Raw genomic sequence first — 25,856 nt, 5'->3', positions numbered from 1 at the left:
ACTTATACTGAAACTATTGTTTGTGTAAACAACCATAAACCGGGTCAGTTTGAATGTTGTGTTTACAAACCTACAGACTCTATTTTTAAGAATCTTAAAGAGTTATTTTTATTGATTACATTATGATACTGACTACTCACAGTTTGTGTAACACTGTAAATCGTTGTTTTTGAAATGTCTTATACAAAACAGTAGGCTACATGTAGGGGAAACACAGATCTGACACCAGAATATTGTCATCAGGATCAGTTTTAATAGAATTACAGTAGCCATATTACCGAAAGATACAAAAATGTTAATTTCCAATCATTTGTGCTTTGTGCGTGTATGCTTCAGCTGGTGTTTGGCGTAACTGCCTAACATCTGGGGCAACAGACCAGGAAATAGACTCCACCAGCAAAAGATGGTTACATCTCTCTCCAGGTAGAGATGGTGGCAGACTGAAGAGGATGAAGAGAAAGCAGGAAATGGACAGCACCATATATGAAACTTGTGCTGAGAGTTTAAGATAATTTATCCAGTGTATGGACATGTGTAGAATCATAAATGTACAGTTTTTAAATTTGTTAAATATTTGTTTGCTGTGCAGGTGTGTATACTGTTCTGACATTACTAAAAAATAAACATTTGCTTATAATACTGTACTTGTTTTTTTTTGTTTGTTTTTTTAAAACTATATATATATATCTATATATCTGAATAAATATGGCACATAAATTAAGTGGCCGAGTTAAGGCTGACATCAGGAACCACTTCTGAAAATAGTTTGGGCTAGATTAGGGCCAGCTCTGGTTGCAGTTCGGCTGAGTTGTGGGCCTTATGTGGCACACATGTTGGATGCCGGATGTGGGCACGTAAGGGCCGCAATTCATTCATGCATGTGGGCCAAGTGCAAGTGGGTTGTGTGGCCCACCATTGGGCCAGACCAGTTTTTCTATGGGGGGGGATATGTGTGTGTGTGTGTGTGTGTGTGTGTGTGTGTGTATATATATATATATATATATATATATTCTAAGTCATATTAATTGTTAATACAGTGTTAAAAGCTCTGTCCATCTTCCTATTTTTATCAAGAAAAATTGGTGCACTGCACCTTTAGAAAAATAGCGCTGTCTCTTTAAGAAAGACGTATTCTTGAGTTGTTGAAGTTGTGGTAGCTGTGTGCCGCTGAACTCGAGGGCATGTTGCGAATATAAAGTAAAAACAAAGATGAAGGTTTGTCTTGCTGTTTGTTTTGGCGATGCGACAGATAAACATCTAAAACCTGCACTACCTTCGCGATCTACCGGAGGTGAGAAGCAGTGAAGGTCAGAACAGAGGTCTGGACTTTAGTTTTGTCCTGATTCTCCTGCAGTGTCTCCTGACTGTCACCCAGTCTGGGGCTCCATGTCAGAGTTGGAGGATGAGACAGACAGGGAGCTGGAGCAGAGCACGTCAGACTCACTGAGGTTCCCTCCTCCACCTCCAGTGTGGACGGAGTCAGAGTGGGTGAGGGAGGATCAGCTGGTAGGAAGGAACAGTTGGACCAGTCAATAAATAATCATTGATTATTCATTTGTAGTAAATCTACAGCTGAATGAAACTAAATGATGGGAACTTTAAAAGACAAAAAACATCAATAGATAATCTGCAATTTAAGACTGCTTACTTAATTTGTAGTAAATCCACTATTGAATTATAATACATATTTTATAGATAAATATCACAATTTACCTTTGACATTAATGTTGATTGGGTTGGAGCTAAAGCTGTATTTCAAGTCATTCTCACATTCCAGTCCGAAGTAATATGTGTCATCAGAAACCATGTTATTCAGGGTTGTGGTGCAGTCTCTGTCTGTCAGTACTCCCATCAATTCTCCATTTGTTCTAGTTTTACTATCAAACACAACTTCATCTTTACTTTTCTTTTTCCACATTGCTTTACATGTCTGATCTAAATAGTTGTTATATGTGCTCTCTATATCAAAGGAGCAGGGGATGGTCACACAGGATCCTCTCAGAACCTCTATAGTCTGTGACATATTGACTTTCCACTGTCCACACTGGACACCTGAAATAAAAAGTTTTGAGAAGACTTTTAAGAAGCCATTTTCTGCTCTAATTATTCTGAAATGATCGTAAAATAAAATACAATACAAAATTAAGAATTTAATTATTCATAAGCTTTGGTCTCAGAACATTATACATATACTGAAGGCTGAACAGCACATTTCCATGTATAAATGAACTCAAACCTGCCTTTCAGAAGACAACAAATCAGAAGTAAAGTCAGGGCTCGAGACACCTTTGCTTGTCAGGAGAGGTCAATTTTCAAACTGTCTGGGGGTTATTGGAACATGTGGGGTGTAAAACAGAAAATCAAAACAGAAAAGCATCAGTCATATCATGTAAGTGAGTTAAGATTTGGAGTTGTTATTGATACAAATTAAATTGTATAATCAAGAATAATCTGAAGAAATATGTACATATATTTCATCAGATTATTGTAATATATTCACTGACAAGTCAGTATAGAGAGGCTACGCCCTTACTGGAGAGTACTGAAGAGATAAACATTGTTCCTCTTTCTGAAATAATGTGATGAAAACATGAAACATTTTGGACAAAATAATCAGAAAGATAAAAGTAGTGATTAACAGTGACAAAAATATGATGTGCAATGTTGCATTAAGATTTTTAAAATCTAAATATAATTTAAATGATCAAATACATTCAAGAACATTGTCAAGCAGTCAAAAAAAGGAAAAAAAAGGAAATTCTCATCTAATCTATTAAATCTCTGTATCTCGTCAACAATCCTGACTCTGAATAAAATAATTACATTTTCATTCAGTCTGTTCCATTCAGTTTTTCAATTTTTCAATGCTATATAAATTTTATTTATATAACATCAATAGCAATATAAATTGTCTCAAGACGCTTTACAAAACCTGACCTGAAACCCCCAGAGCAAGCATGAAGGTGATGGTGGCAAGGAAAAACTCCCTTGAGCAAGAAGAAGAAACCTTGAGCAGAACCCAGCTCATATGGAGGGACCCACCGGCCTTAGGGTGGCCAGGTAAAGATAGAAAAGAGAGAACAGCAGGAGAAACAAGATAAACATACATCTGTCAAAGATACATACATCTGACTAAAGTGTACATGTGGAATCTAATGTGGTCTGTTGTGCAGATGGAGACAAAGTGAAGTCAAGTTTAGACACTTATAAACTTGACTTCACTTTGTCTCCATCTGACAATGAGAAACTATTTTGAAAATGAGGAACTTTAACAAGTGTGCGCGCAGTGTGAAAATGCTTTAACGCCCTTCTTGTTTTCTTCATCTGTTATTTATATTAACTCACGTGTAAAGTTTTTTTTACACCACAGAGCAGTGAATCGTTTCAGTCTTCACGTGGCTGATTAGTTTGTTACGTTGGTTTGTCAAAAAGTCATTCACTATCACTGTTTTACCCGACTCAAAGATTTTAGGTTGGTTTAACCTGTGGTTTCTGTATAACATGTACAGAAGAAACAACAGTTTATGCTTAGATTTACTTGACACCACAGAGAGAAGTAATCCTTTATTTTACAGCTGAAACATTTAATCAGTTTAAAAGTGTATTTGTGCTGTTAACGTGACTCTTGGGGTCTCTAAGACTCCAGACAGATCCTTATGGTTAATATGCTGATTTATGATAGCTGAGGTGAAAGAATCACATTTGGCTATAGGACTTTAGGAACTCCTTGAGCTTTGTTTGGAGAGCCTTTGTCTTCTCTGTGTTCACCCCTTTCTCCACCTTTTCTCCTGCCTCCTGGATTTCCTTCAACCTGGTCTCTGTAAACCTGGATCTCTTCAACCTAGTCCAGGTAGGCCTTATTGGGGAACGACTTCAGATTTTTTAAAGTCAACTAATATGTGGCGAAAGTTGAGTCGACGTCGACTAATCAGTGATGTCACACATAAAAACAAAGTAGAAAGTGCTATATTGTAGCGTCTCACACAAAAGCTACGGTGGCTTTTCTGCAAGTTTCCTGAAGCTTGAACACAAACTACTGTCAGCTGTAGCCCACATCAACACCATAGACATCATCAGACTGAACATAAACACATGAGCTTACCAATACTGTATAGCAGCTAAAGGTCTAATAACTTTAAACAATGAAATTCATCAGCAAATGTTTGAGGTGCACCCTCCTTCTCTCTGTTCCCACAGGACGTTGGTGAAGTTGTTAATTGACTGCTGTCGGTTGGAAGGGGTAGAGCTAGAGCTAGCATTAGTGGATGTCTTTGCAGATGAGTTATTATCGCAGTAGTACATTTGTTGTATTTCAGGACTGATTTACATAGTCTGCATGTCACGGTGGAATGGGCTTCATTTTAAGCAAAGTATATCCACACACTTGGTGAACCACTGCTGGTTTGCTGCTATAACCCACTGGGCACCTCAGCTGTCTTCTATGTTGTTATTGTCAGGTGATCGGCGATCAGTCGACTTCCTGCTTAAAGCATCATGGCCCAGCAGTAAAACCCCTAAGGCCTAAAGTAACCCGAGATCATCCACAAAGTCTGCAACAATGCACAGTCTATGTTGCTCCAGCCGCCCACCCCTCCTCTGTCACTCCCAACAAGTCAGAAGACTGTGTACAAGTTAGCATATGTTGTAATCTTATGTCACTCTCTTTAGAGACGTGTTTTTGCTGAGGCAGTTGACAATGTTTTCTGTTCCTCTGTCTGTAGTGGCGGTGTTGTCCAGATAGAGTTCCACCAGAGTGGTGTTGGATACACAGCTCTGAAACTCCCTCTGAACTCAGGTTATTGCCACACATACTGTACTACTGTTCTACACATACAAGTAGAACAATCATGCTGCTGTAAGTCAAATATAGACTGTACTCCTTAAGAGTAGGTCAGAGTATCTGCAGGCCTTGAAAAGGCTTAGAATGCACACAATTCAACTCAGAGGCCAGAGGTTTTGGCTAAACCTGGTATATCCATGGAATTCCTGCAGGTGGCGTTCAATCCTTTCAGTCAGCGCTACCAGTCTCTAGCAAACCATGTCACAGCACCAACTCATCAGAAACTCGATAGAAATATCAAGTGTGAACTACGGAAAAATGTTTTGATAATGACACAAATAATGATTTGCACTACTTATTATACCCACTCAACTTCTGAACCTAACATTTTATGATAATTGAACTCTACTAGCTCTAAATCTTAATGTATTTCTTTCAAGGCAGTGTTATGGTAGTTGTTGTTATACTTGGCACTCGTTTGATTTCAGGACTGCAGGTTGCAAAATAGCTGCTTGCCTGTATAGGCAGTTTCATATCACACTGTCAGAGATCATAAAAATAATCTGGTTGAGTCGTTTCAGAGAAAGGCTTTGTGAGAGTTTAATTTAAACAACACTACTCACTAGAAAGATTCCTGACAATGTGGAATTGGCCCCAGTCTGTTGAGTCTTCTGTTTCCAGTGTTGGAGTAGCCCAAGTTGAGCTACTGCAACTTGTGTATAGAAAACTACAGAATGTACTGAAACGCTGCGCAGTCCTCAACACTCAGATTGTCACACCACAACACAAACTGAGTTTAGGTTTCTGTTCTTCGTTAGCTGCAATATAAGAAGCAAGAGATCAGGAAACAAACTTCACCATCAGTTTGCACAGGTGCAGATACTGACCTACAGGCATCATTGCTGAAGTGTTTGTTGAACCTGAGATGCAGATCTCTGCACTTCCCTCAACACCAGCAGGCTGTTCTCCTCTGTCTCCAGAGCCTGGGTCAAAGCATCAGAGGGTGCCTTCTCCAGCAAAGACCTGCATCTTGGCATCAGTCAATCAAGTTCAGTTGAGCAGTGAGTCTAGCTGAGACTACAGCAGCTGCTGAGTTGAGCTGTGGTTTCAGAAAATACCACCAGACTGTCATGAGGGGGCAGCACAGTGGCGAGGTGGTTAGCACTGATGCCTCACAGCGAGAAGGTCCCGGGTTCGATCCATGGATCCATGAATTCAGCCTTTCTGTGTGGAGTTTGCATGTTCTCCCTGTGTCTGCCTGGGTTCTCTCCGGGTACTCCAACTTCCTCCCACCATCCAAAGACATGCTCGTTAGGTTCATTGGTGATTCTAAATTGGCCGTAGGTGTGAATGTGAGTGTGAATGGTTGTCTGTCTCTCTGTGTTAGCCCTACGTTAAAGTGGTTACAGAAGATGAATGAATGAATGAATGTCATGAGGGGTAAAACAAATACACAATGGGAATTGTGAATTAAAGGCTTAAAGGAGTGGTTACTGCTCTCTATTCAACACACACTGAAACTTTGACTTTAGAAAACTAGCACATATAGAAACGTAAATCAGACTATAAGGATTACTTCACTATCACCACCATGCTCATTCATTTAAATGCAGGCCTTAAATAGATATTACTGTATTCAGCAACTCCAGTCGAGTTTCAGTCTCGACTGGAGTTGCGATTTCAGTCATCAGAGTTGTCACAAAGACACTTTCAGTCTTAAGACGTAGGGAGGTGTGGCAGCTCTGTAGTTCAAACAGTAATTGTCCCTGACTAATTACTTGTTTGTCTATCTCCATCCAGGTGCCAGTAATTTCAATGTTATGCAGAGAATATTTACAACATGTAAATGTAAAAAAACAGGGGCAGCACAGTGGCGTGCTGGCTTCCTCCCACCATCCAAAGACATGCTTGTTAGGTTGACTGGTAATTCTAAATTGGCCGTAGGTGTGAATGTGAGTGTGAGTGGTTGTCTGTCTCTCTGTTGCCCTGCCTCTCACCTGATAACAGCTGGGATAGGCTCCAGCCTCCCCTCGACCCTTCACAGGACAAGCGGTTACAGAAGATGAACGAATAGAGATAGAAAAACAGAAGAAAAAACAAACAAACATGAAACCAGTCATTTCTGTTTTAGCCTGCACATTTTTCCCTTTGTTGTCCTGAACGTAACCAAATATCCGTTTACACTGACAAATATTTATGGAAAAGCAATAAGTCAGCGTCATGCTGATGTCAGTAATCTGTTTTCCCTGCTATTTTCCAGTTGTTATCACCCTGTCTGAGGTTCGGTTTGGCCGGTCTGTGTGGACAAAGGGAATCAGAATTGAGCACATTTAGTTTTTGGAGCCTTTGAGGAAATGGCCAACAGCATGAGAATGACTCACTCATTGTCATGTGTTTGGCTCACAGATTATCGCTGAGGTCTTTCTTTCCCTTGCCAACAATTTATAGTTTCACCACTTGCACGATCCTCCGGATCTATGTAAATATGAACAAAATTATAAATTTTTCCTGAAACAACCACCTGGACCATGAGACAAACTGCACTCGGTGGAATATACAGTAGGTAATGGTTATGGAAGTGTAAGAGGAATCCATGTGAAGTCATACCACTGGCGCAATGTAACACTCCAACTTCCCCTCTTTACCCCTCCGTTCATCCTTCCCTGTCTGTGTCGGCAGAGCAGGGTTGCAGTCATGCATGTGGACACTGTCTTTCTAGTGTGTCCTCTGATTCTTGGTAAGGACTTCAATCTGTTATTTCTATATTTCAATGCATTTAGCCATATTTTGCTCTTTGTACCAATATAATTTTTATTTAAATGAATTATATCATTTTTCTTCACTGTATGTATTGACTTGCTTTGCCTGATACCAGTGGAATCACCAGAGATGTAAAAGCTTTTTGACTACTTGTTTCCATAGAATAGATATAGAATATAATTTACTGGAGAGACAGGAACAATATGTAATATTGTAATGTAATATCCACGTGGCAAAAAAAAAAAAAAAAAAGTTGTTGGAGAGCTAAAAGTTCAGTTACCCTCTTCCCTTTTCTAAATATACATCTGTTGCGAAATCATTTGGTGTCATGCATTTGCTGCAGCACAAACCTCATTTCAATTTAGAATTTATGTTGATTATTATATGTATTATATTATTAGTATATTTATTAGTATTCAAGGTCTTAGGATGATTCAGATATGACTTCTTGATTAGGTCAGTGAAACTTCTGAATTGGCTATGTACTTGGAAAAAGTGTCACAACTGTGCAGCTCTGGAGTTGTAAGAAGTCCTCCTAGAATAATGTACTTTGAACCAGATCCTTCCTGGTAGTTGATTTTATGTTCTCCATCACAACAGCAGCCCTGTGGAGGGGGGGCCAGGCTGTCTCTCCTGTACCCTCAGTCCCTGACCGCGTTCAGGCTCTGGTGGGCTCCTGTGTGGTCATCCCCTGCTCCTTCACTCCTCTAGCTCCTCATCTTCTCAGAGGGAGGAAGGAGAGGATGGAGGTGCGGCTGAGGTTCAGAGGCGGTAGCAATATTTTTCCACTTCGGAGCACTGCGTTTAACAGCCAGGACAGAGATCAAGTCAGCAGGGACTTCTTGGGCCGGGCTTCCCTCTTCGGCCGGATCGCAGACGGAGACTGCTCAGTGAAGATCGACAGGATCCGGCAGGATGACTCGCAGGTGTATGAGATGGCTCTAAAGAGAGGTGAAGACTTACTCTGGGGGACGCCAAGGAGCTTCAATCTGGATGTTATCAGTGAGTGGGAGAGACGGTTTTCTAGTTCTTTCTATCATTTTAATATTTTGTTTTATTTTTAGGACTATTGGACAATCAGATTAAATCTGTTTCTCAGCTGTTGAACCAAATGTTACATAAGAGAATGTTTAAAAGTACAGTTGTGGAATGAATGCCCAACATAATGTATACATAAAGAAATATTTGAATAAATGAAAATGAACACCTTTTTATAGTCTTCCCTCTACCAAAACGTCATCAATAGATAAAATAAGAAAGTAAAACATGACAGAAGAATGAAATGAATAACCTGGGCAGATGGGTTTTAATAGTTTCTACGTACAGTAAATATGGAAACCTATGGAAACAAAGAATAACAATAGCCTTTGTAAGAGATTCCACCTTTGTACAATTATTATGTCTTTTGTGTAATCACACATGGTGATGATGGAGATTTTCCTCACTGACAGATACTCCTGAGCCACCTGTCATCAGCGGCATGTTGTCGGCCACAGAAGGACAGACGGTGACTCTGAACTGTTCTGTCAGCTATCACTGCCCCTCCAAACCTCCTGCCCTGGAGTGGAGGTGGGAGCGAGGAGCCCTGCTGAACAGCACTGAGCCCGGAGAAGTTCAGACATTGTACCCAGATCCCCACAGGCGGATGCTACTGGCCTCTCTGTCCTTCACTGTGTCGCACCGGGTGAAGCCCAGGGTCAGGTGTGAGGTCAGCTACCCAGGAGCCCAACCATTAGCCACTTCTAAGGAGCTGCATGTGACTTGTAAGCATAGTTTCAGTAGTATCTTTGCATTTCTTGGCTCAGTTTACAATAAATATTAAAATACCTTTTTTTTTTCTCTCCTCTCAGTTCCACCAAAAGATGTGAAGGTTCAGGTGCACTCCTTGGAAGTGCAGGAGGGGGGCAATGCTTTGCTGATGTGCTCTTGTAAAGCTGACCCTCCGGTGTCGGAGTACCGCTGGTCCTACACTCAGCACGGCCACACTGTGCACCTACGGCAACGAACACACACGGTCCGGGTGTTCAACGTGACCAGAGATATGAGGGTCCGCTGCTCAGCTCAAAACATGATCGGTCGCGGAGAGTCCCGGCCAACAGCGCTGAATATCCAATGTAATTGTGCCTCAATTGCCTTGCAAACAGATTTGCAAATGTACACTTTGTGTTGCTTTCTAAAACACTGCGCACAAGTAGTGAGGTTTAGAGATGGTAGGCATAAATTGTTCCAGATAACATGTAAAAGTACGTCCTTTCTCTCCTCCAGATAAGCCAGTCATCTTCCACCTCTCCTCCAACTGCACTGTGGAGAATTCCGTGCTGCTGTGCCGCTGTTCGGTCGACTCTAACCCCAAACCTGCAGTCACCTGGAGCGTTAATGGCACTCCTCCACCTCATGATTACAACATGTCGGCAACATCAGAGCCCAACACGCTGACGGCCACTCTGAGGGGCCACATGGACAAACCCCAGAGGGTGATCTGCTTTGCTTTCAACGCGCTGGGAAACGACTCTCTGATTTTGCTGCAGGGAAGCGAGGGTGTGTTCAAAGCGCTGTTTTGTTTTTGTTTTTCACACTAACAAAGACAAATCTTGTTTATTCACTCCGATCATCTGTGCAACTTGCCTGCAGCTTAAAAACGGTGGAGAGAGAATTTGGAAAGAAAACCTCATGATGCTTTCACTTTCTAGAACCACGCTGATAGCATAGCATTGCTTAGTATGTTGACAAAGGTTTTACAGACAATGTTATCAAGTGAACCCTCTAACATGAAGACAACAAGTCTGAACGTCTGCTCTTGTGTTAAACTTACAGAAACACCAACATTGTTGTGGCTGGTTCTCCCTGCTGTGGCCATCTGCATGCTCATATCCCTTCTGTGTCTTCTTGTCTACTACTGTCGAAAGAGAAGCAGAAAGTATGTGAAGCACGTCTACCCTTTTACTTAAATTTCATCACACTTGCTCTTTGTGAAGCTCACACACCTGTCATGCTCCTTTCAGACGTGTCCTGAGGAGACGTCCCGCTGTGTACCCCGAGGGACTGGGAATTTATCAAGACAGGATGCCCCTCTACATTAACTGCACAGAAGTGACTCATATTTACTCCAATGGCAGCTACCAACTTGTGTACCAGAACTGCACTCCTCTTTTTGTCCACACTAAGCAGGTGTTTGTTTGACTTTGACGTTACATAATGTCAAAAAATGTCTCCGTATTTTAGAATTAGCAACATCTGTCTTCCCTTTTCAGATTCCTCCAATGGGCAGAAGAGGTGGGGAGAGAAGAAGAGGTGGAGATGGTGGAGGAATGGATAGGCGAGCTGGCCCCGTCAGGGCAACAAGAGAGGTGCAAGGTGCCGCTACTGATGCAGAGACGGCCATCTATCTGGAAATCCTCTGAACTCTGAGCCACGTTAAACTCTCATTATAAACTTCACATTTATTCTACTGATGGCTATCTATGTTTATGTAGCTTACAGGCTGTGGTATACATCAATACTTGGATGCCATTAGTGTTTTACAATGCACGCTGGTCCCTCGAATAGCTAGAGGTGATCTGTCCTTCTCCTAGTCTGCATATTGAACAATTTCTGTCACTGAGCGTCGGCCTGTGTCTCTGTTTTATATAAAAGATGATAAGGTATGATAAAAGAGGTTTCAATATTTTATCTGCAATGCCCTTGAAAACACAGAGAACAGACCCTCAAATCTGATTTAGTCTGACCGGTCAGCTGCATTTATAACAGCAGCTGCTGCACAAAGTGATCTACAGAGGGTGTTTAAAGTTCCTCTTGAGGGAGAAAATCCGGAGCTCAAGCTGTGTTGCAGGTTGCTACACCGTTACATCAGTGATGGCTCTGTTCTGCAAAGCATCACCAGAAGGTTTCACCAGTGGCAAGGACATAAAGTCCAAGGCCTTTAACACCCATTGAAACCTGAAATATTTGTATAAAACTAAAATAAATATTACTGATAATTATCCTCTCACCCCTATTCATCCATCCAAAAATGGCTAGTTGTAGTAATTTCCAAGAAGGATTCTACTTGATCAGTTGTTTTTATTTACATAGCTCCATTAGTGCTCATAAAGTACAGTTATTTACACTGATGTGTACTTCCTGTTGCCTACTGTATATTACTGTATATAGCATTCTTATTGTGGTTTATTGAAATGCCCTGCTTAGTTTTACTCTTGCAACTACTGTCTATTCACACATAGCTTTGATTTATGGTCCTTTTCTGTATTTTTCTCTCTCTTTTTTTTAATTTTATTTTTTTCATGTCAGGCTTGCCTTTAGTGCAGATGCACCAAATAATGTTTCACCTAGAGATCAGCAAAGTTATCTGACTCAAGGCACTAAAAGACTATAAATGGAATCAACAGAGTAATAAACTATAGAGGCTACTTCTCTTGAAAATGTCTGCTCTGAAATATGTGTATTTGTGTACTAATAGAAAAGTGTCACGTTGCAGCAATATAAAACATGCCGTGCTTATGTTCTCCTCAATATTGGAAAATATTAACTAAATAATAATAATAATAATAAAAAGCTAAATAGCAACTGTACCGTAAAAGTTGATTTATGCTTGACGGTATTCGCATTAATAATACAAATTAATACACACTCTTACCAAATGGAGGTGATAAAGCTCAGGTGACCCGTTATTAAATCGTAGAAGAAGAAACCAAAGCTCTGATTGGTTGGGACCGCTGTTTTCCGGAAGTTGCGTCGCATCTCGAGTCGTACAGGCTTTTGGTGGGAAAATGAGTGAACCTCCACGCACATTTTACTTAATATTAAAAGCATTATAATGTATTTTCTGATGTTTGCGGTAACGACAAAGTACCGTGTATGTGTCAAGTACATAACAGTGTGAAAGACTTACGCGGAACAGCCCTCAGGGTGTGCTAAAACCATCAGTTACTCAGGAAAAGTTCACTCTGCCTATTGTTTGCTAGCATGCTATCACGTTAGTCCACGGTTTGTCTGACGCTGATAGGCAAGAAAGTAAATTTACTTGAGTTTTTTAGGCTAAAGTTGCTGCCAGTGAATGGAAACTTAATGCGCTTTATGTTTTATTAGCCGTTTACAGTAGTGCTTCGTGACCACGCAAGTGCCCGGTAGGTTTTATTTGAATACACGGACCAGTTGATCAGCATTAACAAAAACATGCCAGAAATCAAGCTGAAACACGTCGTGTCCTGCAGCACCGAGGACACTGTAAGTTGCTCCACTGTCGCTTCATTAATGCGTGTTAAATGTTTCCAAGCATATAGACAGACGTGAACCTTACACCCACTTCTTGTTGTACTGCTAAACAGACTCACAAAGCAGACAACCTGCTCAGTTCTGACACCTACAGAAAGTGGAAAGCTGCAAGACCCGGGGAGAAGCAGACATCAGTCATCCTACAGGTTTGTTTTTGCCTCGGCTGTTAAATATCTCGTTGTTTTGTTGCATGTACTTTTTCTGAAAACGCAAACCACAGATCTAAATGGGTAGAATCACAGAACATATTACAGCTGCGAATTTAAATCCTAGATCTTTTTGTATACTCCCAGTTACCTTGATGGGTTTGTCTAAAAGTCAAGTGTTTATGAAGTCTATTTATTACCAAAGCATTTGTCAGTTCAAAAGGAGAAAATGTGAAAATAATTGCATTTGAGGTCAAGTGAAGGCATGCCCCTACATATTTTGCTTTCACTCCTAACATTTTCAGTAAGGAGCTTCAGTGGTGTTAGTTATAATGCCATATATGAATCAACTTGCAGACACAGTGAATATGTGTGGTATCCCAAGGTAAGACTTGAGCAGACTTATGCATTTCAGTGTCTTCCCACTTCCCCTTTGTTGATATATTTGTCTCTTTGGGAATCCCCTTGTCTGGCCTCAACAGTGAGACCATCCTCAGCTTAGACGTATAAGTTCAGGAAGCAGCCGAATGCTGCACTTGCATGATTTTACACAACATATTGTGTTGATCTTTACACACATTCACCCCGTGCATGAATTTTTTTAGCGTTAATGTCCAGATTAGATTCGTTGTTTTGCGTTTTCCTTCTGGTTGTTTGGGGGGTTATGATCATACAACAAAGAGCTTCTCCGCCCTTTGCGCCCCATTTGTTCAGCTGTAAAAGTCAGTAAGGAACACATTTAATAGTAGGGGTCGCTAGAATACCTCCTGCAGACACTAGTTCAGATCTTTTCACTTGTTTCCATGCCTTGTTTAAGCTCCTTTAACCAATGCTGCTTTACATTTTTCAGTTTGAGAAAGAAGAGCAGGTGCACAGTATTGATATTGGAAATGAAGGGTCAGCTTTCATCGAGGTATTGGTGGGGAACTCTTCAGCTGTCAGAGACCAGGACTATGAGGTATTCTCTCAAACCAATCCAAGTGAATCTCACTCATAACGACATATAACTAATACTTTACGTATTAGTTTGAACTTTATACTTGCTTTTAACGTTTTATACTCTCTGCTTTAGGTTCTTCTGGTTACATCCTCCTTCATGTCCCCCACGGAGAGCCGTAATGGCACCAACATGAACCGGGTGCGTTTCTTTGGGCCCAATCAGCTGCAGAAGAGCACAGCTCAGGAGAAGTGGGACCGAGTGAAAATTGTGTGTAGCCAGCCATACAGCAAGGTAAGACCCTGGTGGAAACAAATAAATAAGTTCTAATTTTTCATGCGAATCAAATTATTAACAAGCACAACAGCAGTGTTTTGGAATAAAATCATTTTTCAACACTTTCACCATCATTTGTCTTATTTGTTGAGGCAGCTTTTAAGTTGCATGGAGGCTCCTTCACCAAAATATAACACAAGTTTGTCTTTGCGTTTTACAGAACATTGCATACGGGCTTGCCTTTGTTAAGTTCCATTCACCACCTGACAAAAATGATCCTCCGCCAACTTCCTCTCCAGTAAGTAATGCACTGCCTAGATCTCATTTAATCTCTTCAGTTGAGACCATATTGTCAGTGTTGATGGCATATGGATAATTACTTTTAAAAATATGCTGTTGTTTTTTTCATGTGTCAAAGTAATCTAATGTGGCTGTACAATAACCTCAATAGTCTGAAACGCCCTTTCCTATCACAGTCTGAAGTTGGAGTATTACTTTGATTTGATTTGAATTTGATGATTATGTCATATCAAAACTAAACAAGACAATGAATCTTATCAGATGTTTAAAAGTCAGTTCTACAGCACACTTCAATCTGTACTGACTAAGTCTGTGCTATGTTGACGTTATCATTATAAAGCTCAGTATTACTAGAGGACTTGTGTGACCATGTTAATGTGGAATTAAAGATGTGAGTGCATTGCTTTACTTTGACATTAATCAATTTATAATATTGCCATATTCCCAAATGTGTTGTATAAGTGCTGTAATGGCGTTATCTTGTTTCTTTAAGTGGCTACCTTGAACATTTCAGTTCTGTTTGACTTTGTGTCACCTGTAGTTGCTTTTGTTTTGGTAAAGAAATCAGAAATCTATTTTCATCGTTCTGTGCGCAACAGCAATCTAAATCTATTCTGCTGAGAATTAGGGGTTAACAGAGTGTCCTGCCTGTCTCCTGCAGCTCTTCATCTGTAGCTCACTATTGCAGCTTTTCTGTTCCATTACTACCTGCAATATTTTAAATTGTCATATAAAATGCACAGAAATGACCATTGTTTTCTTTCATTTTTTAATTGTGTTCATTTCTGAGCATTTCCCGTGACTACTTCATAATAAAACCGTCTGCCCTGTTAAAAAGCTTTTAATGTGAAGCTGCAGCAGTAGAAAAAGTTAAGTTAAAAACTATTTAGCATTCTGCATGCACATACAGATACATGCTTATAGAATGCATAAGATTTGAGATAAGATTTATTTGTACCACTTTTCAACAGAAATCCTAAGTTGTACGTGTAAAATGTACTAATAAATTCTACTTTTTTCCCTTTACAGCTGCAGTTTTTTTCTTATACTTTAATTCCTGCCACAGATAAAAATGCATCACTGTCTTTGACAAGGATAGCAGGAGGCGCTGCTCATATAGGGGGGTGGGGGGGCGGACTTTTGAAAGGGGGAGCAAATACATGTCTTTGCATAGAAAAGAGCAGTTAAATGTTTTAGGTTTATTAAATGGGCAATATTTTATCAGATGGTAAATGGATGCAGTAAATTCTTAGCTCACTGAAAAACACACTGCAGCTTGTGTATTTTCCAGTAAAAATTTTTTACCTACCACCTATAAGGTGATTATAACTTAACCGAAGTGTATTTGAATGACAATCATCGAGATTTCCTTCATGCTCTGGTGTGAATCCAGACCAAAAAACTGACGGTGTGTTGTGCCTTTAATCTGTCCTGTAAATATCTTTTCAGGTCATGAAATCATGTGTCAAACCTTTTACTGTATTAAGAGGAGATGCACTTCAGACAGTCCCTCCATCTTCTGCATTGACAATGAACTCTTCGTTCTTCTCTCCCGTCAGAAACTGACAAAGCTGGGACAGTTCAGGGTGAAGGATGAGTCTCCTTCATCCGGGCCCAGCCTTCAACCTGGCAGTCTGTTTTTCAATCGCGACAGTGCATCAAAACCTAGTACTTCGCTCAAAGGTAGATCCCTTTATTTAACTCTGCCAGCTCCTGAAGACCAATTAAACTCTTTCAGCTTTTTGTGGTAATGACATTGAATAATAAAACGAGCAAAAGACATTCTTTATTATTGAGCTGCTTCATGGGAATAGTTTTCCTCTGTTCCATCACCTGTCCTCTGCACATGTCTCTCCTTAGTGTCTCCTCAGAGTGAGAAGTTGAGCTACGCTGCTGCTGCCCTACAAGTGGGAAGCAGCTCCCACGCATCAGGCCAAGCTTCCTCTTCCAATTCTGCCTCACCACAGGTACTAAACATCCTCATCACTGTCCTCACTGAAGGACTGGCAGCTGTTCCTTAATGAGCAGTAGGAGATTTCTTAATTTACACCACAGGAAGGCAGAGAGGGGCACAGTGAAGATGAAACAGATTCCTACATAAGTGCTTACTTGGACACTAAATAAATGATCTGTTAAGATATATGTGTGTACATGTCCCAAAACATTAATCAGAATAGGACTTTTTGATGTATAGTGGTTCTGCCAGCAGTGGAGAAGTTTGACCGTAGAAGGAGTTTATTCCCAACTTTATTGACAGCTCTGAATTCATTCAATAGATTAAGATGATGAAGATAAACCAACAAATCGAACTTGGCCTCCCACATCAATTCCAGTTTCTTGCATGTTTTCAAACACCTGGTTGTTTTGCTGCCTCCTTGTTTCTGTCAATCCTGGAAAATCATCACGTCATCTGGTGTTCACGTCCCTAGAAAGCATTTAGTCCAATCAGAGAGACAATCAATTCGAATTGAATTCCAGTCAGACCAGTCCGTTCCAACTGAGGTGGTTACAGATTATTTTGATTATTAGTGGCATGTCAGTGTCCATGTCAATACAGTCACTACAGGTATGCCAAAATTAGTCCGACATATTGATCAGTTCTTCTGCCCACAGCAGTTGGCTTTTCAGTGATAAGTGATCCCCATGTTTAAAAATAAAAAAATAAAAAAATTCAAAAATTATAATTCCGGTCACACATTAAAATGGATTCTTCCTGAGCCCACTATGGCAAGGAAAGCAGGAGGTCGGCTCATACAGGGGAAAGACACTCTGTCAATACAGACTAAAAGGAAACATAAATACAGAGAAATCTACCGGACTGAGCGGCACACATACATGTCACTGCAAGGGAAGGCAGACAAAATTATTACTCTGGTAATTTGAGTTTTATTTCTAATTATCAGCAGCATTAGCAGAATCATTTAATTGGATGGAAAAAAAGACCTCCCCTACTCTAGTCACACTTGAGTTGAGTTGATTAAACGGTCATTGTTTTGTCTTAGAATGAATGTCTTTGAATTTCTTCGGAGCCTACTTTATTCTGCTCATCATCAATCCGTGTCTCCTCCCAACACATCTGCTTTATTTTGTTCTTTCTAACGGCTTAAGCTCATATCGACTGTTACTTTTGTCCCGTAGCCACCAGCAAAAAGAAAATTTGAGTTCAGCAAAGAGCGGCAGTCTGCCCCCGGCCCTACGCCCTCAAAGAAAATAAGCCCAGCCGGATCACCTGAGGGAAAAGCTGTGACCCCCAAACACAAGCCGACGCCAGTGAGCACACCCAGCCCCAGCACCGCCAAAGGTAACACAATATCTGAACCTTGGCAAACACGATTTTTTTTCTACTCCTAGAAAAATGAATTAAAGTTAAATCTCTTTGCAGCGCCATCAGCGCAAAAATCTACGGAGAGGAAGGGTCAACCTAAACCTGAACCTAAACCCAAACCAAAGGCAAAGTCCCAGAGTGAGCAGCAGGTCCCATTCAAACGGATCATGGAGGGGGTGGTGTTTGTACTCAGTGGCTTCCAGAACCCCTTTAGAGGGGAGCTGAGGGAAAAGGCTTTGGAAATGGGGGCCAAGTATCGGCCCGACTGGACGCCCGACTCCACACATCTGATGTAAGTAGCTGAGAGGCATAGAAAAGCATATGAAAGCACTTGCTTAAGTTGACCTTGCTTATGATTATGCATAAAACTATTATGTATGTATTAAACATCTACACCGATCAGCCACAACATTAAAACCATTGTCAGGAGAAGTAAATAACATTGACTTTTGAACCTGGATGTTACTTAGACATGTACCACCCACCTAGACCAGACCAGTCACCCCCACCCCATAGCAATGACACTCCACAAAAAACTCAAAAAACATGAAGAACAGCACAAGGTGTTGACCTGTCATCCAAATTCACTAGATCCCAAACTGATCAAGTATCTGTGGGATGATCCACAGAGGCCCCTCCCCTCAACCCATAGGACCCAAAGGCCCCCACTAACAACATTCAAGGTGATGCTGTGACATGTTTGAGGAAATATCCAGTTTGGTGTCGAGAGTTGACGATGATGAGGTGCGATCTAAGGTGATGTAGTGCTGTGAAGGTGTCGTGTTGATACAGGGAAATAAAACCCTCAACTCCCCACCAGTCATTTAGAACTGAAGAGGAGTGGTGAGACATCTTCAAGAAAACTCCAACCAAATCCAGTTGCCTTTGTTTTAGATATTCCATGAACTTTACGACTCATCACAGTCATCACATTCTTACAGAGAAACTAAGTCCATTTCAAAAGTCAGTGTTACTTTATTCAGAAAGTTGTTTACTCTGTGTCTTTGTGAGTGTCTTTAGTTTGATAAAGACACCAGCAGAACATTGATCAGATATTTTCCCACCACATTAGACTGTTAGAGACATTATTCACTGTAGTCCTTTGACGAGGAGAGGTCAGAAACGCGGCTCGAGGAAGAGAAATTGAAGAGATAAACTGAGAACAAATGCAAAAGATGCAGATAAGACAAAAGATCAATATGTGGTGAAGCTACACAATGTTGGTAGAAGATTAAAAGGAAAACACCAGAGTACAATGAAGAATAGTATTTTCAGCTCCATGTTTTGTTTTAAATTTTAGAAATGATTGAAGTGTAAAACGTTGAAGCTTTGTGTCAGCACATGATGATCATAGTCAATAATAGTCAATAATAATCATTATAAATGACCCAGTCACCTTATCTTTAGACTACATGTGGTTGTTTTTTTTTATCACTGAAACAGATTACAGCATTGTGTAAGAGGCCTGTTACCACTCTCAGTAATTCAGTGTGATTGCATTCTTGATCTCCGCTGTCAGCACAGACGATTGCCCTTGTCAGCTTCTCTTGATGATGTAACCATGTGTGTCCGTGTGTGCACATCTGTTTCGCTCTATTAATCTCCAGCTGTGCCTTCGCTAACACCCCGAAGTACAGCCAGGTGAAATCCGCAGGTGGCATGATCGTACGAAAGGAATGGGTGATGGACTGCCACAAGAGAAAACAGAAGATTTCCTATAAAAGGTAAGAGAGGCAAAAAAGTGATTTTATGGCAATAATGGGGGTATTAAACTGCACTGTAATGAAATTTCTATGCTCCGAATCGGCCAAAAGAACAGCTGGAGGGATACTTGTTAAAGGATACCTCTGTGCAGTAACAGCATGGTTTTAGCATTAACCATGTGCCCAACGTATGAATCCATATCTGATTAATACTTTCTCTTAAGCCATGTCTGTGTTTCTACAATCTGTGCACAGCACTCACACTGATTGAAGCATCCAAAAATACACCTCGCACAGCAGCGTTGCCCACTTGCTTCAGAGAACACTGCAACCTTGAGCAGCCCGATCCCTGCTGTGATCACAAATTCAACCCACCCAGCTCCCACAGCTCTCTAATTATATGCCTCGTTATAGGGGGAGCTTTCGCAGCATCAAGGTCTTCTGTCATTGCTCCACACAAATCTCTGTGTACTGAATAATGCAGGGCGGAATGCTCGTCTCAAGCAATGGAAGGTCCATAATGAATGGAATGGTACTGTACTGAATGGAGTGTTGCCTTTATCGTTTAAAGAATTCCTTCACTCTCATTCCATCTGTAATGGTTGTATCCACATTGAAGATGAATTGATTTCCAACTAGCAGGATTATCCAAGGCCACTGACCTTGTGAGACTTCTAGTAATATAATTCAGATGTGAGGTCACTATGGATGATGAGTTGTAGTTATGGTATTAGCTGTATCCATTCTAAGTATATTGTTGTTCATCCACTTTCAGTCATAGAATCCGTAACTTCGCTGGCTTTTATCTAGAGATGTGTTGCTGCTTTATGTTTTCTTTCCCTTCAGGGCCCGTATTCCTAAAGATTCTGAGAATCCTCTCAGAGAGCTCCTAACTTAGTGTAGCTAGGAGTCTTAGTTTAGAAGTGATTACAAAACATTCTCGGAACTCTGGGCAAGGAATGGACTGAAACTCTTAGTGAGGAGGTGTGGTTGACCCTGTTGCTAGATATGAGTCATCATTTCAAAAGGTGTGATTGGTTGATCCTAAAAGCTAGATAGAAATACACTTTTGGTCATAATGGGCCTAGAATGGACCGTCAAATCCATAGACTTAATCATAGAATCTAATCTCTATGAAGACTGTGTAATTATAAATAATATTTTACATAAAAATAAATAAGTAGTAAGCTATACTTTAAAAATTTATCCTACAAAATATGTGAAAACTCCCACTTGCTCAGTATTCACATGCTGATAGTTCTGTTTATTTGCTTCCATTTATTTACCATGCTGGTCATTTTTCATCCATTTGGTATTAACGAGGGTAAAATGAGTTTCTGTGATTGCTAATCGGTCTATAAGAAGCAGTGTTGGTTGGCGTTCAATCTTTCACAAACCAAACAGCAATGGAGAAGAAATGAAGTAGGAAACCCAACTGGACCTAGGAACTGTGTTTGTCTGGCTTAACTGGTCAATGAGAATAAAAGTGTTTTGAGACGTAGATTTGGCCCCAATGTCGCACTACAAGCCAAGAAGCAGGCATGGGAAAATATAGCACAACAGATAAATGCCTCCTTTATGCCATTTTTTTTTTTTCTTCATTAGGAAGAAATTCCTAAGCCTCTTAAAAGTCCTCCTCCCTGTTTTTAACAGATCTCACCTTGGGAGCTCTCTTAAGAGCTAAGATTCTTTAGGAATACCTTTTATCTTTACTAAGATCTGCTCTTAAAATCAGTCAGATCTCACAGATGTAATGGTCCAAATACTGCTCCTGCCATCGTTTGGAGGTCTGCTGTGGTAGGCCTATTTATTCTTACAAACTGTCCACACACAAATTCCCACACAGCCTCAGTATCAGCCTTTTTTAGATGCGTCACATTTTCAATTTTTGTGTCATAGCACTTCCTTGTCACATAAAACATTTCACCGTAGAGATAAAACTAAAATATGATTCTTTTTTTTTCCCTTTGTCATGTGAAAATGAATTGACAACATTTGGCTTTAATATTGACAATTGACATCAACATTAACAGTGACGTACTTTCAACAACTTTCAATAAGTTTAAAAAAGGAAAATACATTTTTACTTTTTCACATCACATAAATTGCCCGGTTGCATCTTTTTTTTTTGTTTGTTTTTTTAAGCTTGAAATGTGCATTGTTTGTTTATTGTTAGGTATTTCTAAATGCCTAAGGAGAACCAACTTTTAAATAAATACTGCAGAAGAACGATGGCACACAACGCGGAGGTTTCATTAAATCCCGTCCTTACTTTAAAATTTCAAGGCTCTTGAAATGAGAACTTCACTGCAGCCTGTGTCATCATTCTCCCTCATGCTCGTCTTCCTCTGTCAGTTTCTCATTGTGCCAAAGATCTCTCACCCCCACCCCCCCACCCTCCATTCTACTCTGTCCCCCGTCTCTTGTTGTCAGAATAATCCATTCCCCTGCCCAGCACCACTATTGTGTGTTGCTTGGAGTGTGCGCAGCTTTGATGATGTATCCTTTATTTAAAAGCTGCATCTGCTATGGGTAATTAAAGCGACCACTTACTTTGATGATGACAAGTGCCCAGACAAATGCGCACACTCACTCTCAAACTGTTGCTCCATCCTGCATACAAACACTTTATCACTGTGTATCTGGAGACAAATGCACAGCTCTGTTCACATCCTGACATGCATGTGCACAGTGTAGTGTATATATTAATGAGACTGCGACATCAGCTGAGCACCCCAGAAATGCTTTCTCCACAGCCATTACTCAATCGCCGAGGATCTAGAGACGGGCAGAAAGATGGAGAGCAGAAAACACTCGAGCAGCACTGTAACGTAACATCACAATAGAGCCAAATAAGTACACAGATTTCTCTGTAGATCAGTGCTCCGTTGCAACAAAAGGACTCGGAAAATAGTGCACATGGTGGAGCCAAAATATCTCCACATAAAAATTCACTCGCATCCACAACACAAAAAAGCACAGAGTGTTCACTACATCCTGAAGGTGTTGTGACAAAAGTATAGAAGTGGTTGAAAGCATTTGATTGTCAGTAACAAATAGAGTATTTAACAAATTTGAAGAACAATAATTGGTTAGTAATAGTCAACAAGAAGGCAATAGGACTATACAAGGGTTTTTGAATGTTTAAATGTTGATGAAATGTTGTTTGAAAAATCGTCTTGTTTTCTCAATCAATAATTGAGCCCTAAGTTCTTCTGTCTGCTCAATAACATTCAATTTTTGTGTGTATTTAGTGCTTGAAAATACTACATTAACTCTGAAGGTTATTTTGTGAGCATTGTTAACTCAACCCTATTGTAAGACACTGAACAGGCACAGAAATGGGGGCTTCAGACAAGTATGTGCGTTATTTATTAATCTGTAATTTATTTTTTGATCAATGGTGAATGTTTTAGTTCACTGAATTTCATAAAATAGTGATAAAATATCTTGTAATTTCCCAGAACTCAAGGTGATTAAAGTTGTTTTTGTGTTTGATGAATGATTTAATCAAAGCTTCTCTGTTAACCTCAGTTAATACCTAAAAACACCAGATACAATGTTGTACTGTGGTACTTAAAAATGTTTCAGCTAATGTACACCAATCAGCCACAACATTATAACCACTGACAGGAAAGGTAAATAACATTGACCATCTTGTAACAATTCAATGTTCTGCTGGGAAACTTTTGGACCTGGCATTCATGTGGATGTTACTTAGACTAGACCAGGCACCCCCACCCCATAGCAATGACACTCCTTGATGGCAGCAATCATCCCCAGCAGGATGCAGCCTGACACAGACACACACACAAAAATGCTTTAGGAACAACTCAAAAAACATGAAGAACAGCACAAGGTGTTGACCTGGCCTCCAAATTCACTAGATCCCAAACTGATCAAGTATCTGTGGGATGATCCACAGAGGCCCCTCCCCTCAACCCATAGGACCCAAAGGCCCCCACTGACAACATTCTATTGCCAGACACCACAGGACACCCTCAGAAGGCCCATGTCCATTCTCTGATGAGTCACAACTGTTTTGGAGGAACAAGGGAGACCTACACAATATTAGGAAGGTGGTCATAATGTTATGCCTGATCAGTGTATAACCGCATCCTTTATTGTAATGACACTTATTGCCATATGCAGTGGTTTTCTTGTTACTCTCACTGCCCTAGGTGTCCCTTTTCCATTTTCCAATTTTCTGGACACTGAGTTTTATGAAACAAGCAAGCATAGCTCAGCAAAATGTCTCCTTACTTTGTGTGTGTGGAAATGATTACAACAATGCGGTGGCATTTTGACTCTTCACAAGCTGATAACATCCAGCTGGCTTTATAGTGGCTTGAAGTAATATATAGAGAAGCTCGGGGATAATGTCATACTTATTGTTCCCTTATTACGTATATATGTGTGTGAGGGCAGCAGGAATGATTGTTTTGTTGGTCCTTTTTTATTGTTCTTCATATCCCACCTGCTTCCTGTATGATTATCACCACAGGATTTTATTTTTACCTATAGAATTACACAGAACAGAACCAGGCTTCTGGTCAAAGAACAGTTGATCTCTTTTATTGAACAATTTATCTTTGTGTCGTGTGGAATTGTTGTCATTATGAGATAAGTTGAGCAACTGAAATTGAAATAAAGTAGCACACGGCTTACAAGGAGTAAGGGCAGCAGCAGTACCGAATAATTTATTACTGGGCCATTTTTATTTATTTTTTTGTTGTTGTTGTTGTTGGGTGGCTGTGACTCAGCAGGTAGAACAGATCCTCAGGTTGTCTTCGTACCAGAGGGTTAGCGGTTCAAACCCCCGTGAGCCACATGCCGAAGCGTCCTTGAGCAAGAACCCCCAGTTGCACCCAGTGTGTGGCACTGGTGTGTGAATGTGTGTGTGCTTGTGTGAGCGAATGGGTAGATGTGTCTGTGACTGAAAAGTGCCATATAAAAACAAGACCATTTACTAAAAACAGGGCCATTTGTTTTTAGTTAGCTTAAACATGTGTCATGCATGTGTGGCATGCAAACTTAAAAGCATATAACGCATGGTCATGTTTTAAACATCAGGACATTGATTCATCTGGTGAAAAATGTTACCTTTACTCTGAATCCTTCTTTTGTTCCGCTTATGCCTGACAAAGCCCCACCGCACTTTGAATCATTGTACAGGTAAAGCTGATTGGGAACAAGATATATTGTGCAGGCGTTCTTCTCCCTCTGCTTTTAATCATCCCGACACACTGTGTGAAGCCCTCTTTTTTTGTTTTTCACCAGGTATTTGATGGATGGAGCAGAGTCGAGCTCAGAGAGCGAAATGGAAGTGGACGACCAGAGTGAAGAGGAAATGAACACAAAGGTAAATTTGTTTCTTCAAGTGAGCCTATAAATATAGTCAAACGAAAAATCTTAACACTACCTGTTCTTGCAGATTCCACCGAAGCAGGAGAGACAAGTCACTCCTAAAAGACACAAATAAAGAAAGAGGACAGTGATGAGTATGATGGATCCACTGATGTAGATGAACCAGGTCGGTATCAGTGGATATTAATGGACAATGTAACTGAACATCGTCTGATGTTTCTATTAACACCAGCACTGCTATTTCTCTTTTCTTTGTGTGCAATAGGGACTGTTGTTGGGATAAATGAAAAACCCATTGTAGTTCTCAAAAGATCAATAGATCATAGCTTTACAAAGGACTTAAATGTGTTTTTCTACTGACTCATAGCCAAAATTCACCCGAGACAAAGGACAGACAGGGTGAAATGACAGGGGACGAAGCTAGCAGTTGACCCAACGAAAAGGTGAAGTAGAGGAAATTGAAAAATGACAGCCGAGATAAAAGAGGATGGATAACGTCTGAGTGTACAAAAACAAATTAAACAAAGAAAATGTTTGAAAAGATAAACTCTCCTATTACCTGATGGTTCAAACTAAAACGATCTTGTCACATTGGCCAGCATAACTTTTTCAGTTCAATTTTAAGCCCGCTGACATGTACCAAGTGGGTACCAAGTTGAACTAATTTCAACTTTAAGGTGATGTGTTTGAGGTGACAGCCATTGGAGCAACTGATACAGCTGAATGACAAATATAAAGTTAAAATGTTGGCAAATATAAAGATATAAAGTTTTCCTAAACCTTTAGCACAAGCAAACGACCTTGGTTCATACCACCTAATTCCCACATGCTGGTAGCATGCAGTGACTACAAGAACAGGGTGCTCTGTCTTATTTTTTATGTTCTGCTTGTTACACTTAAAACAGTCAGAGTGGGAATTATAAAAGAGGGTTACCTAAGCAACCAGGGCCTCGAATGTCCACTATTGACCAACTGTCAGCTATAAAGCGAT

The 25,856-nt window shown here is 40.4% G+C and overlaps 3 protein-coding genes across 3 annotated transcripts in view; 2 read left to right on the top strand and 1 right to left on the bottom strand.

Moving 5' to 3' along the window:
* Positions 1-4,629: 4,629 nt before the first annotated feature.
* On the bottom strand, positions 4,630-5,310 carry LOC311497498 (uncharacterized protein; the record flags this gene model as incomplete). Its single annotated transcript, XM_084557819.1, has 2 exons — positions 4,630-4,785; positions 5,248-5,310. Coding segments are annotated over 2 exons (198 nt in total), but the record flags the coding sequence as incomplete, so codon positions are not given.
* Positions 5,311-6,213: 903 nt separating this feature from the next.
* On the top strand, positions 6,214-10,983 carry LOC311497496 (myelin-associated glycoprotein; the record flags this gene model as incomplete). Its single annotated transcript, XM_084557817.1, has 9 exons — positions 6,214-6,220; positions 7,314-7,517; positions 8,141-8,542; positions 8,992-9,303; positions 9,391-9,654; positions 9,806-10,078; positions 10,355-10,457; positions 10,543-10,708; positions 10,792-10,983. 9 exons carry the CDS (start codon positions 6,214-6,216, stop codon positions 10,939-10,941), a joined length of 1,881 nt encoding a protein of 626 aa, XP_084413943.1. The 3' UTR covers positions 10,942-10,983.
* Positions 10,984-12,149: 1,166 nt separating this feature from the next.
* xrcc1 (X-ray repair complementing defective repair in Chinese hamster cells 1) overlaps positions 12,150-25,856 on the top strand; it is a 17,929-nt gene continuing 4,222 nt past the window's right edge. Inside the window, 13 exon segments of the mRNA XM_084557269.1 lie at positions 12,150-12,763; positions 12,865-12,957; positions 13,808-13,915; positions 14,030-14,188; positions 14,391-14,468; positions 16,030-16,153; positions 16,331-16,437; positions 17,609-17,771; positions 17,853-18,087; positions 19,403-19,519; positions 24,779-24,860; positions 24,933-24,977; positions 24,980-25,031. Coding sequence (XP_084413395.1) covers positions 12,713-12,763; positions 12,865-12,957; positions 13,808-13,915; positions 14,030-14,188; positions 14,391-14,468; positions 16,030-16,153; positions 16,331-16,437; positions 17,609-17,771; positions 17,853-18,087; positions 19,403-19,519; positions 24,779-24,860; positions 24,933-24,977; positions 24,980-25,031 — 1,414 coding nt within the window. The 5' untranslated portion in view covers positions 12,150-12,712.

This window comes from Chelon labrosus (genome assembly GCF_963514085.1).
Source record: "Chelon labrosus genome assembly, chromosome: 12".
NCBI classification, from domain to species: Eukaryota; Metazoa; Chordata; class Actinopteri; order Mugiliformes; family Mugilidae; genus Chelon; species Chelon labrosus.
The sequence above is the reverse complement of the archived record's forward strand: the minus strand, read 5'-3'. Positions and strand labels throughout refer to the sequence as shown.